Below are 18,465 nucleotides of genomic sequence, written 5' to 3' on the forward strand. Positions count from 1 at the left end.
TGTACATGTTAACCAACTCTAAGGTCAGAAGACAGTTGTGTACTTACGTCGGAGACGGGTCAATAAACTGGTCACTGTCAACACACAACACACTCACTTAGCCTACAGATAAACCAACAAAATATAGGCCTACAACAAAATTGCAAATTGTTACATTCAACAAAAATCAATAGGCCTACTGAGAATTTGATATCCATGAACATTTTTCACAAAATTCTCTCAGAAGCACAAAATACACAACACACAAAAAAGATATACGTACACTATTTGCATAGAAGGTCCCCAAACTGTCCTCTTGCTGTTCAATTGACAAGATAAACACACTATAAATCAAATTCGTCAAGACGAGGAGAACATTTACACATTATTAAACGTTATTAATATAATATTAAACGCACTGTCTTTGAGAGGAAGGCTGGCCGTCGGAGATGTGACAGAGCAAAGTCGTCCATAACAGCAGTGGAAGGAGCATATCGTCCTGTAGGACTGAGTGACAACTCACAAATTGTCAGAAACATCAACGAGAGAGCTGTAATAATACCCCAAAATCCCTCCCACTAAACCAGACCACTGCTATCTCCAAACGTTGAGAAACTCTTGTGTAATGTTTGCTTTATTCTAAGCACCAGCCAGGTATCTGACAAATATACACATAGTCAACATACAGCCTTCAGCATTAGAAACATCTCGAACTCAAAACACTGCCAAACAAAATGTTATTAAAAGTAGATTTTTATATTTTCTCAGTAAAATTTGTGGAAAGGTGCATATCACGAATGATGCGGTGTTCTATTGTAGCTTGTGCTTTCTCATGGTTGTCGCAAGGGGGCGCTATTGCGGAAATTAGTGTGAATGTAATTTCCCTTAAATCAAGAACTACTGTCAGTTTGAAGAGAATCTTCCTGATCATGTAATTTAAAGTCAACATTTTAACAGCAACTTACCTGAATAATAAGCCATTTCTTTCCACAAAGAAATGCAAACCCCACCCAGCAGCCAATTCTAAAGATTTCATTGGTTATTTCAGAGTGCTGATTGCATACACAAGGCCGAAACAAATACTAACTCTGTGACCGTACCCTAAACTCAACCTTAACCTTGAAATGTGTTGCAAGCAAATTCTGATAAATAGATAGATGACATTACCGTTTGTCGAGATCGAATTCCATCTGGATATTCCTAGTATGTAGTCAGTAAAAACAGTATGTGAAAAGAGTAGTATATTCGACTTACAGTAGGCAAAAATTACACGGATAATAATAATAATAATACATTTTATTTGTAATGCGCCTTTCTCAGACTCAAAGCCCTAGGATGACCTAGGCCTACTACTTACGAGATTCTGAAGTGTGCATTTGATGGACATATTTTACTATTTACTATTCACACAATGATCATCATTCTCTCTTTTGAGTAGTAAATACTTATTTTGAGTAAGTCATCAATTTAAATGCAAGAGGCATCTTAATGCAACTCTATCGCCCCCTTGGGGTCGTTACCGTCGTGTTTGCTGTGAGCAAATCAATAAACTAAGTTCAATTCTCAATGTTTGACATTTGGGGGGAAAAAATAACCAAACAAACCCTGACACACTTTTCAGTATGGGAGAGTTTATTTTTTGGTAAATAATGACTAATTGTTGACCACAAGAAGACTGACACATGTATGAATCACGGCGGGGTTCTAATTTCAATTTCCGATCTTTTTCAGACCTCACTGCCCGAGTCAGAGTCGCTGTAATCTGCAACCAGAGACTTTCCAGCACACGAGTCAATGGTGTTGTCCTCCTCTGATGTGGTTCCTTCACCAGTCTCTGTAGTGCAGCTGTGAGTATTTGTGTCCTTGCTCGCATTCACATTATTTGTGAGAGGAGAAGATGAGTCCCTGGGGTTTATGTCCACAGCTGCTGGGTTAGTGTCAGGAGACGACGAGTTGGAGTTCATAATGTTGGCGCTTTCAGTCTTGCCATTTTCGGACTTCCTGCGTACCAGAATGTGTGGGCTGGGAATAGTCGAGCTGAGTGCTTTAGCCATGGCTGCTCCTCGACCCTGTTGGCCTAACTTTAGCAAGAGGCTCCCGGCAGCTCCCCCTCCCGCTGAAGACGAGGCACTGAACCAGGAACGAGTCGATATCTGTTTCCTTTTCGACTGCTGACCCTCATCATATGCTGGAAGAGAAAAAGATTTATCCAGATCAATATATGTATAGATTTATTCATTATAAGCAATAAAAGATGAACAAAAAGAGTAACAAATAGTCAAATAAATTAAAAGATTAATATATATACATATAAAAAATCTAATTAAACAGATAAATACATAGATTTTTGACTTGAAAAGAGAGCAGATTCGTTAAACAATAAATACATGGAAGTAAATGGAAAGGTCAGACTCACAGTCTGGACTCTGAAGGGTGAGTAGTGAGGCTAGCTTCTTATCTTCTTCTCTCTCCGGTAATAACGGGATGGACAGGCCAGTCCTCATTCGCACCGCATTGTCTTTTTCCACCTCCTCGGCAATCACTTTCTTCTCGGACTGTATTTGCAAACCAGGAATAGATTAACGTGCAAATCTTTCATGGCAGATGCATATCTGATGCAGCGGGCAACGTGTAACCCACCCTGAACTTCCTGCGGAGGACGCTGTTCAGTTGAAAATCATCTTTCCAGCTGGACTGGTGATCTTGAAGCTCATTGAGAGACGGGATGGCGGCACGTAGCTTTTCCTTATCCTTTCCTCCGTGATCTAATTTATACATGGCATCTGTCTCCAGCTTCTCTTTCTCACTGTGCTCTATAGGGGACAACAGCACACTGAGCCGAAATATCTTGATGACTCATACAAATAACTGTAATTAATTACTCAAATGTCTTTTTCTTCATATCAATATTAAAATATTTGTAATAAATAATATTGAAAATATGGGTGGACGAACAGATAGACAGAAAGACTGCTATGCTTTTGCAATATAGACATAAGAATAGATTAGCTCATAGACAGAGATGGACGGACAGACAGATCGAGAGACAGACAGACAGACAGACAGACAGATAGATAGATAGATAGATAGATAGATAGATAGATAGATAGATAGATAGATAGATAGATAGATAGATAGATAGATAGATAGATAGATATGGACGGACAGACAGATCGAGAGACAGACATACAGATAGACAGACAGATAGATAGATAGACAGACGGATCGAGAGACAGACAGACAGACAGACAGATAGATAGAGATGGACGGACAGACAGACAGACAGACAGACAGACAGACAGACAGACATACAGATAGATAGATAGATAGATAGATAGATAGATAGATAGATAGATAGATAGATAGATAGATAGATAGATAGATAGATAGATAGATAGATAGATAGATAGATAGATAGACAGACAGACAGACAGACAGACAGACAGACAGACAGACAGACAGATAGACAGATAGATAGAGAGACAGACATACAGTTAGACAGACAGATAGACAGATAGATAGATAGATAGATAGATAGATAGATAGATAGATAGATAGATAGATAGATAGATAGATAGATAGATAGATAGATAGATAGACAGACAGACAGACAGACAGACAGACAGACAGACAGACAGATAGACAGATAGATAGATAGATAGATAGATAGATAGATAGATAGATAGATAGATAGACAGACAGACAGACAGACAGACAGACAGACAGACAGACAGACAGACAGATAGATAGATAGATAGATAGATAGATAGATAGATAGATAGATAGATAGATAGATAGATAGATAGATAGATAGACAGACAGACAGACAGACAGACAGACAGACAGACAGACAGACAGACAGATAGACAGATAGATAGAGAGACAGACATACAGTTAGACAGACAGATAGACAGATAGATAGATAGATAGATAGATAGATAGATAGATAGATAGATAGATAGATAGATAGATAGATAGATAGATAGATAGATAGATAGATAGATAGATAGATAGATAGATAGATAGAGATGGACGGACAGACAGATAGAGATGGACGGACAGACAGATCGAGAGACAGACAGACAGACAGACAGATAGATAGATATTTAAATGATATTTTTTGACAGTTGGAGTATGAAAAGTCTTGACTCATTATTCTTCTATAATAATAATAATAATAAACGTGTTTCGCACCAGTAGTGAGTATCTGCTCATTCTCAGCCATGTCCCATCTTTCTTCCTTCCTTTGGGCTCCAGTCACAATGACATAATCACAGGTGGCCGGGTCTGTCTGCATCTCTATGTAGTTCACACACAGATGGCACTTCATCTTGAACCTGTGGTACACACAAACCTACAGGTTAACACATGCTGCCTCGTGACATACGAAACTGAACAGTAAGAGATCAGACGGCATATCACCTGTATATCGGAGTTGTGTAGTAATTTCCCACTTTCGACTTCTCTGCATTGTATCGAACCCCTTTAAAGACAAAACGAATTAGACATCCTTTTAGACAAAATATCTATGATCAGAATGAAATATTGAGTCAAGAAGAAATCCTGGTAAATTCATCACACTAGAAATAGAAAATTAAGTTGGAGAGGACTGCATTGAGAAAAACTATGTACAATTTACATACTATATACTACAGAAATAGTACGAGTAGTAAAGCGTTATGCACAACTTCAGAGTCGTACCCATGCCGATATGATTCTTACAGCCATCGCACCAAATATTATAGGGCATCTCAAATCTGTAAACACAAAACAGGCAATCATCACATCATGTGAATCAAAAAACAGTGACAGATACTGTTTAATGAAAATGTGTATTACCGGATGATGAGGATGCCCTGAGACAGTTTCCTGGCCCTCTCCCGCAGCGGGTGACTTTTCCTGTAGCCGTTGATGGAGCCATGCTGGTATGAGATGCATATGTCAGGAAAATCAATATACAAGCTGTCACACAGTCTTGAAAGACAGAAGACAGAAAAAGTGTTGTCCTCACCTTGGCTGGATCGAAATCCGGAGGGTAGTACTTGTTAACTCCTTTACGTTCACCCTAAAACAGAGAACAAGCATTATAATAAATTTTTTTTTTTTTTTTTTACAGAACCAGTGTGTTATTGTTAACTAAAACTATGAAAAATGGTTTTCAGTAGTTGAAATAAAGCTGAAATAAAATATAAATGAAATGAAAAACTAAGTTAAAATTTTAAGTTGAAGTGCCAAAATAACTAAAAATAAATCTGAAATAAATATTAATTAAAGCTTATTAATATTTAAAATGAAACTAAAATGACTAAAATAAAAATAAAATCACACAAAATAAAAATGACTGAAACGTTAACTAAAATTTCAAACAAATTATAAACATAAAAGCGAATTCAAAATATGAATAGATAGTAATATATAAATAATACTTAAAAATACGGTCCATACCATTTTTTTCTGATTTAAATCAGCTCCAGATGATTTTAGTATCAATCAGAATACAACTGCAGAAAAGAACATGGAAGAGAAAAACTAACATTATTATAAATCATAAATATGGTGTTTCAGATTCTTATAAGTTACATGTATCGCCTTAACGCTGACAAAAATACAATGGTAATACATTGTTTCATGGACATGACGCTGCGCTTAATGTATATCAAAGTACCGTGGTAAAACTGTCACTCCAGTACTTTTACAGGAATAATTAAATTGCCAGAGCAAAAAATAGAACGTGTTATAATTACAATAACGAAAATTAACTGTAGTTGTCAGCTGATGATACACGATATGTCTTAAAATAACCAAAAAACAGCCGACTAATATTAAACAACAACCACTGCGCAAACTGTATGCTATTTACACTACTAATACACGTAGAAACATATGAACATTATAAATTAAATGAAAATAATGTCCTGCGTTAAAATACTGACCAAACAACCGTCTGCGTAAACAGCGTCTGAGTTTCCTTGTCGTCGTAGCCTCGCGTCACGCTAGAGCTGAGTGTTCCGACAGCGCCACCTGTTGAGCGGAGGACACGACGCGACGCGCTGGACAGGTAACTCAAAATCTGTGAATAAGTTTATTCAATTTATAAAATGTACGGTTATAATATAAATAAGATATTAAGACAAGGGGGTAACCCTCTGAGATGGAAAAATCCGCTGTGAGTCAATCGTGAGGCATAAGTTAAATAACATCCTGTCGTCTATTGGCTCACATTCACTCGGAATAACCATGACATGTTTGCCAGTTGGGATTTCGCTTGCAGGTGCAGGTGGGCATTTTCCTGCCAGTGAGGGGTAATGGAACATCTCTGGAGTTTATTTTTGTGCATGTGTAGCCAGGTGGTCAGAAAAACTTGGACATTTGAGGGTTTTTCCAATCTTAGGCATGGAAACATAGCCTACGTGAGATTAGATAAATAGGCTGAATGCCAGAAACCCTTTGGAGTTTGTGTTGAACCAATTTGTAATGGAGCAATAGTGAATATAAACTGTAAATATAAAATATAAATATACTGTATACATATGTGCTGGTCCAGTATGATGGAGGGATGTTGAGAAAGGTGTGAGTGGATGAGAAGTGATGGAGGAGGCAGGAGCTTCTAGTGCGCTGGTCAGATTTACAGCATAAACAGCCCTTGCCTGGCGAGTTTGAGATTCCCCACTAATTCCCGCAGAATGCTTCCCAACACTGGAACGCTGCTCTTGCATTCCTGCCCGGTGCAGACGAGCCCTATATGGGCCCGCCGGGAGACCCGCCAGAGAAGGAATGCAACACAACTCTGTTATAAGGTCATCCATACCTTAAACAACACCCCTGAGAAATGACCCTGATCTAACACACGATACACCTGAGCATATAGACACATTTTATTATCTTTATTTATATTGGGCTCTTGGGAACCAGGTGTTTGCCAACAGGCGCACATGAGAAAAATAGTTTCAAGTTGCATAATTTACTTATGAACACAACAATATCGTATTCAGTAAGCTTCTAAAATTTGTTACGAATCAGTTTCACTGTAATAACATAAAATTAATTATTATTTAAAAGAATACTTTACGGACCACATTGGATCGTGCAGAGCTATTGTGATGGATTAATATTGTGTTATTTTGCAGCCATCTTCCCTGAGAATGATCTTATCAGAAAACAAAAGTATGAGGAATGCTGAGAGACTATGTAGCTACTTTTTTAAAGACTAAATCCATGAGTGCATGCATAGGTGAGCTTCTGTGATTTGTACCAGACAGACAAAGCTCTTTTCCGTGGGTCCACACCTCCCTTCCATGTCACCGTGTGTTTTACAGTGTGTGAGTGAGACTGTTTTTCCAATCTGTGACTTTGATATGAGATTCCTCAGACTGCCTCGGATTCCTAAGAGGGTCTTTCAGGACATGCCAGAAGGGTTGCCGTATCCCCCACTGTACTTCCGTTAAAAGGGTACGCTTTGGTGCACAAATCCTATGTTTTTTTTTTGTGTGTTTTTTTGGTGAGACCGTTTTAATAGTTAATAAACTATGATCTTATAGTCTCAGCCTCAGATGTCACACCCATGGACTGTTGGCTGAAGGTCTGATGCATAAAGGCACACAAAATTCTCTGATTGGTTGAATTCTACGGGATTTCCGGGAGACGTGTGTCGTGTTCTTTAACGGTCCACCGAGAAACAAAGCCGTTGTGATGCCAAACCCCCTTATGGAAGACGAAAGTCATCGTGTTTACAACTGTAACAATGAGCGTTTATCAGGATCAACTAAACGATGGATTTTAAAAAGTATGTGAAGTTCGCGGCATAGACTCTTTAAAAGGTGTCCGGAAGCTTCACTTGAGGCACTTATAGTGAACGACTGGTTTCACACAGGTCTGTTATTGTTGGGACATTGATTTTACATTTTCATGCCCCTAATCATGACGGTGAACAAACTTCTGTCATCAGTCTGAAGGTCTGGCTACTCAAGACATCAAAAAGTATACTTAGTATGAAAACTGGCTACTTTTAAACACATCAAATGTCTGCACACATTTTACGAGGTGGCGATTTTCTATGAATTTGTATGATGTGATTCGGTCGGAAACGTATAGTTTAAAAAAACTAAAACATAAACATGAAGCTCCACCCCGAAACTTAACCATCTGGGGTGTAAGCAGATCGTACGAATACGTGCTGCAAATGAGACTGTATGAATTCTTAAAGGGATACTCCACCCAAAAATGAAAATTCTGTCACCATTTACTCGACCTCAAGTTGTTGCAAACCTGTATGAGTTTCTTTCTTCTGATGAACTCAAAGGAAGATATTTTGAAGAACGATTGGAACTTTGGCACCATTGACTTCCATAGTATTTTTTTTTTTCTACTATGGAAGTCAATGGTGCCAAACAACTGTTTGGTTCCAATCGTTCTTCAAAATATCTTCCTTTTGTGTTCAGCAGAAGAAAGAAACTCATACAGGTTTGCAACAACTTGAGGGTGAGTAAATGATGACAGAATTTTCATTTTTGGGTGGAGTTTCCCTTTAAGAATTTGCCACAAATTCGCCAAAATGTAAAAAAGTTACGAATTGTCAAGAGTGTGTGTTGCGGTCACCTACTTCGCTGTCCAACAACTAAAATTGAATGTCATAATTTTGATGTAGTCTGTTAAATAATGCCACCTCGGGTGTGCATTTGTTCCCCTAATAATTTAACGCCTCGTCGTCAATTATTCCTTACTTAATTACTAAAAGCATAACATTTAACCTCTGCCGTTTGTATTCCACCCTATGACTGCAGGATTTCCCCTAAATTGCCCAAACAATCCTTACAATTGTGACATCTAAGCAGTGAAATCAGTTAGACTCTAAAGCAGGATAAGAAAAATCCAATGCAAATTTTCTACAAAATGTAGTGTTGACTGCAATCATCGAGTTAGTTTCCTTAGTTATTGTTAAAAAAATATTTTTAATAAATTGATCATAACTACAAAAGAACATTAAGTTGCAAACTAGCTATATCCCCTACTGAGTGACAACATAATTCAGGCGAAATTCATGTGCATGCTAGAAAAATAAAGCCCTCTTGGTGAAAAAAGTGCTTGGATAACAGGGTTGCAAGCAATTAAAAATTGCACAACCAATATATTGATTAGAAACCACCTCATATCATATTTTGACCCTATTTTTGAAAAGGAAAAAAGGATCTAATGTTTTTCAGGCTCAGTTTTGTAGTGTAAAGTGCCATACAGATCGTCCTTTACTTTCACTTCTTCATCATCATCTTTTTTTCAGCTTTATTCAAGGATGGAATCATACATATATCTGGGAGGACAGACTGGAGTAAGGAAAGGATACTAAACCGAAGCAAAAAGGAATATATCATACTTTTGTTGTTTTGGCGAGACAAATAGCTAATATATTCCAAATCCATTCCCTCTTACGGATCTAATTCAGTCTTTCTCCTTTGCGTGTCTGGGGACACAGCAGACCTGAACGCTGTGTGTTCACTCTGGTCTGGATGAAGACGTCCAGTTTTAACAAGGTTGTAAGGAGGGTTGAGCCAACAGCATGGCAGCAGCACCAGTGGAAACTGATCTCACTGTAATCTTCGTCATGATGGATGGGTTAAAAAGAGTTATAAATTAAAACAGACTAGCTGAGAAGAGATTTCTGTGGAAGTTTCCCTGTAAAGCAGATTGTTTTATGGACCTGTGTCCGATTTAAACCGCCCGACGATTGGCTGAAATCCTTTTCCATTGATCTTATTTTAATATTGATGGATGTCTGACTGGAAAACATTCCAAACTGCACACAATCCAAACTCTTTGGTATTTTTCTTAAATAACTGCACTCAATAAGAATTGGCATTATCCTCAGACTAAAATTAAATGTATTAAAAGATTTACCTACATTTTATAAAACCATCACAGATATATATTATTTATTTGCATTAAATTATATCTGCAAAGCATGGCTTTCTGGTAAAGTTTGGTTATTTTTTTCTCCTATTAACTTTAAAGTTTAGGTAACATCCTCAGCATTAGCGGTGTAAGCACTGGACACCCACACAGAAAGATGGAATACAACATTCAGTAATTACAATAAGGTAAGAAAATATGAACAGTGGAGTTTAGTTTAATAAAAGTTAGAATAAAAAGACTTAAAGTAACTTCAACCCTATATCATGGCTCCTTTTTATTACAAATATTCTGTCAAAATTACTACATCATAATGTAATCATAATGGTGAGCACAAAGCAAGGAATGTTAAATCAAACTGTAAAACTCTCCACCCTGTTACCATCATAACGTCCTTTTATTACAATAATCCTGTACAAATTACATCTTTTCAATTGGTGAACATTCAAAGTCAGGTAAATGTCTCCCGTTTTTAATAAGGCACGATCTTAGAATATCAACCCTGTTACCTAGCTTGATTTTAAACAGTAAATGTTCGCTAAATTTTTTTATAATTCCAGCATTCAATTATTTTTTTAACAAGATCCCTGGAGTATCATAATGGTGAGCACAAAGCAAGGAATGTTAAATCAAACTGTAAAACTGTCCGCCCTGTTACCATCATAACGTCCTTTTATTACAATAATCCTGTAAAAATGACATCTTTTCAATTGGTGAACATTCAAAGTCACGTAAATGTCTCCCGTTTTTAATAAGGCACGATCTTAGAATATCAACCCTGTTACCATGCATGATTTTAAACAGTAAATGATTGCTAAAAAAAATTATAATTCCAGCATTAAATTATTTTTTTAACAAGATCCCTGGAGTATCATAATGGTGAGCACAAAGCAAGTAATGCTTAATCAAACTGTAAAACTCTCCACCCTGTTACCATCATAACGTCCTTTTATTACAATAATCCTGTACAAATTACATCTTTTCAATTGGTGAACATTCAAAGTCAGGTAAATGTCTCCCGTTTTTAATAAGGCACGATCTTAGAATATCAACCCTGTTACCTAGCTTGATTTTAAACAGTAAATGTTCGCTAAATTTTTTTATAATTCCAGCATTAAATTATTTTTTTAACAAGATCCCTGGAGTATCATAATGGTGAGCACAAAGCAAGGAATGTTAAATCAAACTGTAAAACTGTCCGCCCTGTTACCATCATAACGTCCTTTTATTACAATAATCCTGTAAAAATGACATCTTTTCAATTGGTGAACATTCAAAGTCACGTAAATGTCTCCCGTTTTTAATAAGGCACGATCTTAGAATATCAACCCTGTTACCATGCATGATTTTAAACAGTAAATGATTGCTAAAAAAAATTATAATTCCAGCATTAAATTATTTTTTTAACAAGATCCCTGGAGTATCATAATGGTGAGCACAAAGCAAGTAATGCTTAATCAAACTGTAAAACTGTCAACCCCGTTACCATCATAACTCCCTTTTATTACAATAATCCTGTACAAATTACATCTTTTCAATTGGTGAACATTCAAAGTCACGTAAATGTCTCCTGTTTTTAATAGGGCACGATCTTAGAATATCAACCCTGTTACCATGCATGATTTTAAACAGTAAATGATTGCTAAAAAAAATTATAATTCCAGCATTAAATTATTTTTTTAACAAGATCCCTGGAGTATCATAATGGTGAGCACAAAGCAAGTAATGCTTAATCAAACTGTAAAACTGTCAACCCCGTTACCATCATAACTCCCTTTTATTACAATAATCCTGTACAAATTACATCTTTTCAATTGGTGAACATTCAAAGTCACGTAAATGTCTCCTGTTTTTAATAGGGCACGATCTTAGAATATCAACCCTGTTACCATGCTTGATTTTAAACAGTAAATGATCACTAAATTTTTTTATAATTCCAGCATTAAATTATTTTTTTAACAAGATCCCTGGAGTATCATAATGGTGAGCACAAAGCAAGGAATGTTAAATCAAACTGTAAAACTGTCCACCCTGTTACCATCATAACGTCCTTTTATTACAATAATCCTGTACAAATTACATCTTTTCAATTGGTGAACATTCAAAGTCACGTAAATGTCTCCCGTTTTTAATAGGGCACGATCTTAGAATATCAACCCTGTTACCATGCATGATTTTAAACGGTAAATGATTGCTAAAAATTAGATATTTGTATAATTCCAGCATTAAATTATCTTTTTAACAAGATCCCTGGAGTATCATAATGGTGAGCACAAAGCAAGTAATGTTTAATCAAACCGTAAAACTGTCAACCCCGTTACCATCATAACTCCCTTTTATTACAATAATTCGGTCAAAATTACATCTGCCTTTCAGAAAATGAACTCTTCAAAGGAATGTAAATATCTCCTGTTTTGTCAATAGGGGATGATGCTTAGAATATCAACCCTGTTACAATCATTTTAAATAGTAAATGATTACTAAAAATTAGATTTCAGATTTCTATTTATCAGTATTAAAATCTCTTTCTGACAAAGAGCCCTGTAGTATCGCCATGGTGAGGTGAGCAAGTCTTACTGAACTGTAAAACTATCAACCCTGTTACCTTTTTAAAGTGCTATACTCATTTATCCTTAGATTCCATAATGGAATTTATCAACACTGAAAGATGTTCTTTGTATGGTAGAAGATTTAACAAAAATGTAGTTTTTATAGCTAAAGGTTAAGGTTGTCCGTTTAAGATCCACTTGCATAGAGTGGCCCAAAAAAGTATGTGGATGCTTGAAACACACATTTTAAAAATGTGTCTGAAATGTATGAATTAATGTATTAAAAAGATTTCAAGCTATATATTTCACAAAAAAAATAAAATTTAGAATCTAGAAAAAATGAAAAAGTGATGTTAGATCTAAGAAAAGCTCAGGCATAATTTGTTTGCAAATGCAGCTTGGTTTGAAATGTCTTTACCCAATGCAATAAATGTTTAAGTGTGACTTAAGTGTCCAAATATATTATGGTGCCGCTTTACTCATTTAACACAAGACGGCTATGATGTCACTGCAAGTCATGCGCATTCACTTCTCCAGCACTGCAGGACTTCATGCCTTTATAGTTATATAAGGAATGTAGATAGGGAGAAAAAAAAATCATATTTTAATAAAATCCCCAAATTTATGTATCTGAAGACAGCCATTCCATCTTGGAATTTCCATTCAAATAACTTCTGTCATCTATTTAGTTTTTTTTGTTAGTTTTATTATGGGCCTTTCTTCCATCCTTCATGCAGTTAACCCTTAATTTTCCTTGTTCATCATTTTGTATAAAATGTGTGTAAAAAAAACCCCCAATTCCATGTGTTTCATCGGCTCAACCTCCATGATGACTACGCTAGTCAGACGTCCAACAGCTTTAAACAATTTACCCCCATTTTCCATACTCTCAGCCGCTCACTTAAAGAAATACCAGTGGCTTTCCAAACATTACATCTAGTTGCCTCTAATCCTAGCCACGAGTCCAGGTGAGAGAGTGAAGGGTTATTTCACCTCCCTCCCCTCCAGGCCGCACCCCATCATCCCCCCCGCCCCGCTTAGATGCCTATAAAAGAGACGGTGACTCTGGCGCATCTCATCACCTGCGCTCTCATCCTGAAGAAGGAAAACCAGGCGAATAGAAAAGAAGAACGATGCGTTCACTACTGAAGATCACCGTTCTGCTGTTTTGCGTTCAAGCGGGAGAAGGACACTGGCTAAGAACGCTCCTGGGTAAGCCTGGAGGTCATGACCTTTGAGGAGAGGGCAACAAAATGTCTGTAGATTTATTATAGGCTCACTAATTGCCATTCCAAACCTGTATGACTTTTTTCTTCTTCTGTGGAACACAGAAGTTATTACGAAAAATGTACTTTTTTTTTGTCCATACAGTGGAAGTCAATGGGTTCCAATACTATTGTTTGGACCCCATTGACTTTTAATGTATGGATAAAAAAGCATTTTCAGAAAAACGTTGAGTGCTACCATCATACATTTTACCTCGAATCAAGCATTTTTGCTGAATAGAGATGTGCTGCTACTTTTCTAAGTTCTGTCAACCACGAGTATTTATGTTTCGCTCTTTCTTTTTCAGACACGGACCTCCGTGACGAAGAGAGAAGAGGAGGTGATGGTGAGGAAAAGGAGGGTTCGGGGAGGGCGATTCGGTCGCCCCGCAGCACTGAGTCCCCGTGTGCTCTGCACTCCATCCTGCTGCAGGTGCGGGACCTCGGGCTGGGATACGACTCGGATGAGACGGTGCTGTTTAAATACTGCAGCGGGACCTGCCCTCGCCTCGCCTCCAACCACGACCTCACGCTCACCAACCTCCTGCAGAGCGGCACCCTTCAATACACCGGCCACTGGCACCATCAGCCCTGCTGCCGCCCCACACACCACGAGGACATAGCCTTCCTCGACAACCTCCATCGCTGGCACAAAGTGGAGAAACTCTCCGCCGCTGCATGTGTGTGTATGGGGTAGAGACTGCCCAAATCTGGCTTCTGTCTGCTTATCCTATTGGTTTAGAGACTGTACAAATAGCGCCTTGAATTTAAATAAAAGGCTGTTTAAGGTACGTTAATTCAGGAAGAAATGACATGTATGTGCTGAAATGTATTAAGTTGTATAGGTTGCTTTCTCTGATGACATGGCTTATTCGGCTATAATTGCGTCTAAACGTTTCGTTTTGGTTAATGGCAACACAATGGCGTGTTTGAATGGTCAAGACTGATTCCATCCGAACCAAAAATGTAAGATATTTATGTGCTTATAAATTATTTATTTATTTGAAACCCATTTTTACTGCCAAATAAATTATTGTTCATCTTTATTTTATTTTGCTGCTTGTAAATATGTACAGTTCTGATTAAATATACAAACAAAAGTCGTTGTGCTCGTTTCGTTGTAACTACACTTGGCTTATAATTAAGAACTAACGACATAAAAGTATGATTACATAAAAACAACCTAAAATTATATAAAAATACATTATAAAAACTTATTTTTTACATTTTTTTAATTGCTTTTTATATTAACATACAAAATATGCATAACACAATCAAACTGATTCAAAATAGTGATTCACACTTCTTGAATGAGTCCTGCTCATGTGTTTGGTGTTACACACACACACACACACTACTCAGCTTTGACATCTTCCACAGCTGCATCCTCTGGCTCCGCCCCCCATACCTGAACACACCCCTCCATTGAAGTCAAAAGGCGGGGCTCCGTTGGGTGGAAGGACAGCGATTGGACGACAGCTTTCCCAACAGGCAGCTTTAAAGTCAGGGAGCCCTACAAGGATAGATTACAGCTTTACATATTCAACTTGACATTATGTCATAGCATTGGCTCTGTGGGTCATGTGACTTGTTCTGCTCACCTCCACCAGATCCCAGAAGTAAACATGGCCATCTTCTGAACAGCTCAGAACATGCGTGTCTTTATCAGACAGACAGCAGTCAAGCTTATAGCCTTTATTGACATGACCGGAGTACCTGAGAAGAGACACCATAGAAACACGTTATGTTGAAGTGATAATAGTATAGAAATAATACATTAATGTAGTGTAGTATTTACTGTTCCATTTAACTTACATTTTTAACATTATTTGACAGTTTGAAATGTGAATTTTAATTTCACTGTCATGTTGAACTATGCTTTTAAACAAATTTTATTAAATTGTTTTCAATAATGCACATTTATTTGTTAATGTGATAAGCGATTTATTTATTATTTTACCATGTTTAACTACGCTTTTAGACATGAATTAAATAAACTATTTTAAATATGCATATTTATTCTTTTGAAAAGTGAATTATTTTGTTATTCTTAACTACACTTAAAAAAATAATTTTAAATATCGGTTTGCCACATTTAATTTATTTACTGTTACATTAAGTACACTTTTAGACATTTTAAATGTGAAATTTTTTTGGTCAATTTGAAAATTTATGTTTAATATCCATTTTTATTTTTTAATTAACACATTGAAAATAAAGTTCTCCATATACTTTACTCATAAAACCTGAAATAATCGTAGCAACTAGCATTGTTTTTAAAAAAAATCTAGTTTTATTGTACTTAGTAGTTGGATCTGTGTTGTACATACTCTCCCAGCATCTCCCCTGAGCTTTTGTCCAACAGGCGCACCGTAGAGTCCAAACTGGAGCTAAGCGTGCACTGACCGTCCCGACTGAAACACACACAAGTGATGGGACCTGTGGAGCACAAATATACACAACAAAAGCATGTTAGACATCACACAGTACAAAACATGTATTTTTATTCCCTCATGTGTGATATAACTCACTTCCAATGAAATCGACATGAAGCTGCCCCATTCTTAGGTCATAACGCCTCACTCTTCCATCCACAGACCTGATAAACAACAAACTTCAGTTCCACACTCTTATTCTCACATCATATCCTACAGTAAGATGAGCTTAGTTTGGTTCTGACCCCGTCAAAAGCTCATGCTCTGACACTTTTAGGCTGCTGATGCCATCCCGAGCCTCGTCCAGGATCTGGATCGGCTCCATCCGTCTGGATCTAGTGTCCCAACATCGTACTGTCCCATCAATGGAGCCTGAAGCATTAAGAAGCAACTGAGTCACAGTGAGATTGGACTGTGGTTATTCCCATAATCAATTATGATTAAATCAATTTCATAAAGCCTAACCCACCTGACAGCATCACAGTAGCCTCCTCATTAAACTGCACACAGTTCACTTTCTAGGGAACGAGCATAACATTGAAAACAAAAGACATTTTAGTGAACAAATCATCTATAACTAATATAACTACAATTATATACTGCAATTATCTTAGCAAATACAAATAATAAAGGCAGTATAATATCGTGGCGGGAAATGTGGTTACCCCTGCGTGCCCGCGAAGTTTGCGCGTCACCTGTCCAGACCCCACATCCCACAGAATGACGGTTTTATCCGAGCTGCAGGAGCACAGCTGACTGTTATCATAGGAACTGCGAAAAGAAAGTGAAATTAACACAAACCAAATACAGTAGTGATGATATTTTAATGTGATGTATGTAAGATATAAACATACCAGTCCACGTCCAGCACTTCATATCCGTGACCGGTGTAAGTCTTCAGCAGAGTCCCACGACTCACACTCCAAAGCTTCAGAGATTTATCACCGCCACAGGTCAGCAGATAATTCCCATCAGCTGGAAGAACATGAAATATATAAATGACAGCTGGTTACAGGTCTGAGATTAGCTCTGTTTTCACATGGTGTTCCCCAGGGCTCAGTCTTGGGCCCTTTACTCTTTCATATTTATCTGTCACCACTTGGTCCTTTGTTGCGATCGCTTGGCCTCCATTATCACTTTTATGCTGATGATACGCAGATTTATACACTCAAAATCTGGTGAACACCCCGATGCTGGTTAGGCCGTATTCCTGAGATAAAAACATGGATGAGTAATAATTTCTTGTGTCTGAAACAGTATAACAGAAGTTATACTCATTGGTTCCCGTCATCAAATTCCCAAAGCTGGTTCACTGTTTTTGACTATTGATGACTCTGTCTTGGAGACTCAAAGTAAAGAGAGGAAAACTTGGGAGTTATTTTATTGCTAGTCTTTCACTGGATTCTTTTTTTCAGAGTACTGTTAAAACATCCTTTTTCATCTCAGAAATATAGCAAGAATGTGTCCTATTCTCTGTAGCTTAAAAGCGGATAAAGAATGATAAAGAAACTGATAAAGATGAATGTTGGTAATCAAACCGTGACAGCACCCATTGACTTTCATATTATGAAAAAAGTAATAAGTCAATGGGTGCCGTCAACTGTTTGTTTTAACAACATTCTTCAAAATATCTTCTTCTGTGTACAACATAAGAAAGAAACTGATACAGGTTTAGAACAACTTGGCGGTGAGTAGGCTAACCAATGACGGGAAAAAAATCATTGTTGGGTGAAACATCCTTTTAAGCATGTTTGAAACAACAGCGTCACGCATTACCTGTTACTTTTCTCAACGCTAATCAGGAATGGCCAATCAGAATCGTTAGTACTAGAGATACAACTGTGAGGTACAAATCTTTTAAAACGTATATATTTAAAATACTATACTTAGTGTATCTCCAACAAAGCGATTAAATGAAATTGAAATATGCGACCCGTCATGTACCTTCTTGAGATAGACAGCTGTTTGTTTTAAGGTTAAAAAAACAGATAGTTCGCTCACCAGTCCGGACTCTTACCGTTGAAGCGCACGGCTCTCACGGCGCCCTGCTGACAGTCGACAGTCCGCAGGAGAAGCTGCGGCAGCTGAGGAGCTTGAGGACGGGGCTGGGGGAAAGCCATGACTCTAGCTTTAGATATTTACTAAAAAATACATATTAAAGCGGTAACACTACGATAAAACCAGAACTACTCCACAAACTGCATAAAAACACCGTTTTCTTCAGCGGAATGCATGTTGATAAATGGTGCTCATTACCGCCATCTGATGTGTCGGAAGACGCACGTTCTTGACAATACTAAAACATTTTTGTTCGCATTGTGTTAGTTTATTATGGAG

General features: G+C 37.4%; 3 protein-coding genes and 1 long non-coding RNA gene across 4 annotated transcripts; 1 reads left to right on the forward strand and 3 right to left on the reverse strand.

Annotated features, from left to right (window-relative positions):
• Window positions 1-27: 27 nt before the first annotated feature.
• On the reverse strand, window positions 28-596 carry LOC130103462 (uncharacterized). Its single transcript, XR_008809358.1, has 3 exons — window positions 399-596; window positions 263-298; window positions 28-74 (listed from the first exon to the last, which is right to left on the reverse strand). It is a non-coding gene; the product is annotated as an uncharacterized LOC130103462 (long non-coding RNA).
• Window positions 597-1,590: 994 nt separating this feature from the next.
• yju2b (YJU2 splicing factor homolog B) lies at window positions 1,591-5,055 on the reverse strand. The gene is made up of 8 exons (XM_056269697.1): window positions 4,991-5,055; window positions 4,819-4,901; window positions 4,681-4,736; window positions 4,402-4,462; window positions 4,174-4,316; window positions 2,620-2,792; window positions 2,396-2,534; window positions 1,591-2,167 (listed from the first exon to the last, which is right to left on the reverse strand). Exons 3-8 carry the CDS (start codon window positions 4,727-4,729, stop codon window positions 1,707-1,709), a joined length of 1,026 nt encoding a protein of 341 aa, XP_056125672.1. The 5' UTR covers window positions 4,730-4,736; window positions 4,819-4,901; window positions 4,991-5,055; the 3' UTR covers window positions 1,591-1,706.
• Window positions 5,056-12,433: 7,378 nt separating this feature from the next.
• On the forward strand, window positions 12,434-14,692 carry LOC130103472 (artemin). Its single transcript, XM_056269726.1, has 4 exons — window positions 12,434-12,441; window positions 13,322-13,396; window positions 13,530-13,640; window positions 13,958-14,692. Exons 1-4 carry the CDS (start codon window positions 12,434-12,436, stop codon window positions 14,388-14,390), a joined length of 627 nt encoding a protein of 208 aa, XP_056125701.1. The 3' UTR covers window positions 14,391-14,692.
• Window positions 14,693-14,980: 288 nt separating this feature from the next.
• On the reverse strand, window positions 14,981-18,357 carry wdr83 (WD repeat domain containing 83). Its single transcript, XM_056269712.1, has 9 exons — window positions 18,146-18,357; window positions 16,983-17,103; window positions 16,794-16,899; window positions 16,598-16,646; window positions 16,374-16,500; window positions 16,225-16,292; window positions 16,024-16,132; window positions 15,295-15,409; window positions 14,981-15,206 (listed from the first exon to the last, which is right to left on the reverse strand). The coding sequence occupies exons 1-9, from the start codon at window positions 18,246-18,248 to the stop codon at window positions 15,048-15,050; spliced, it is 957 nt and encodes a 318-aa protein (XP_056125687.1). The 5' UTR covers window positions 18,249-18,357; the 3' UTR covers window positions 14,981-15,047.
• Between the last annotated feature and the right edge of the window lie 108 nt (window positions 18,358-18,465).

This window comes from Rhinichthys klamathensis, unplaced genomic scaffold (genome assembly GCF_029890125.1).
Source record: "Rhinichthys klamathensis goyatoka isolate OS25496 unplaced genomic scaffold, OSU_Roscu_1.1 h1tg000289l_1, whole genome shotgun sequence".
Classification (NCBI taxonomy): Eukaryota; Metazoa; Chordata; class Actinopteri; order Cypriniformes; family Leuciscidae; genus Rhinichthys; species Rhinichthys klamathensis.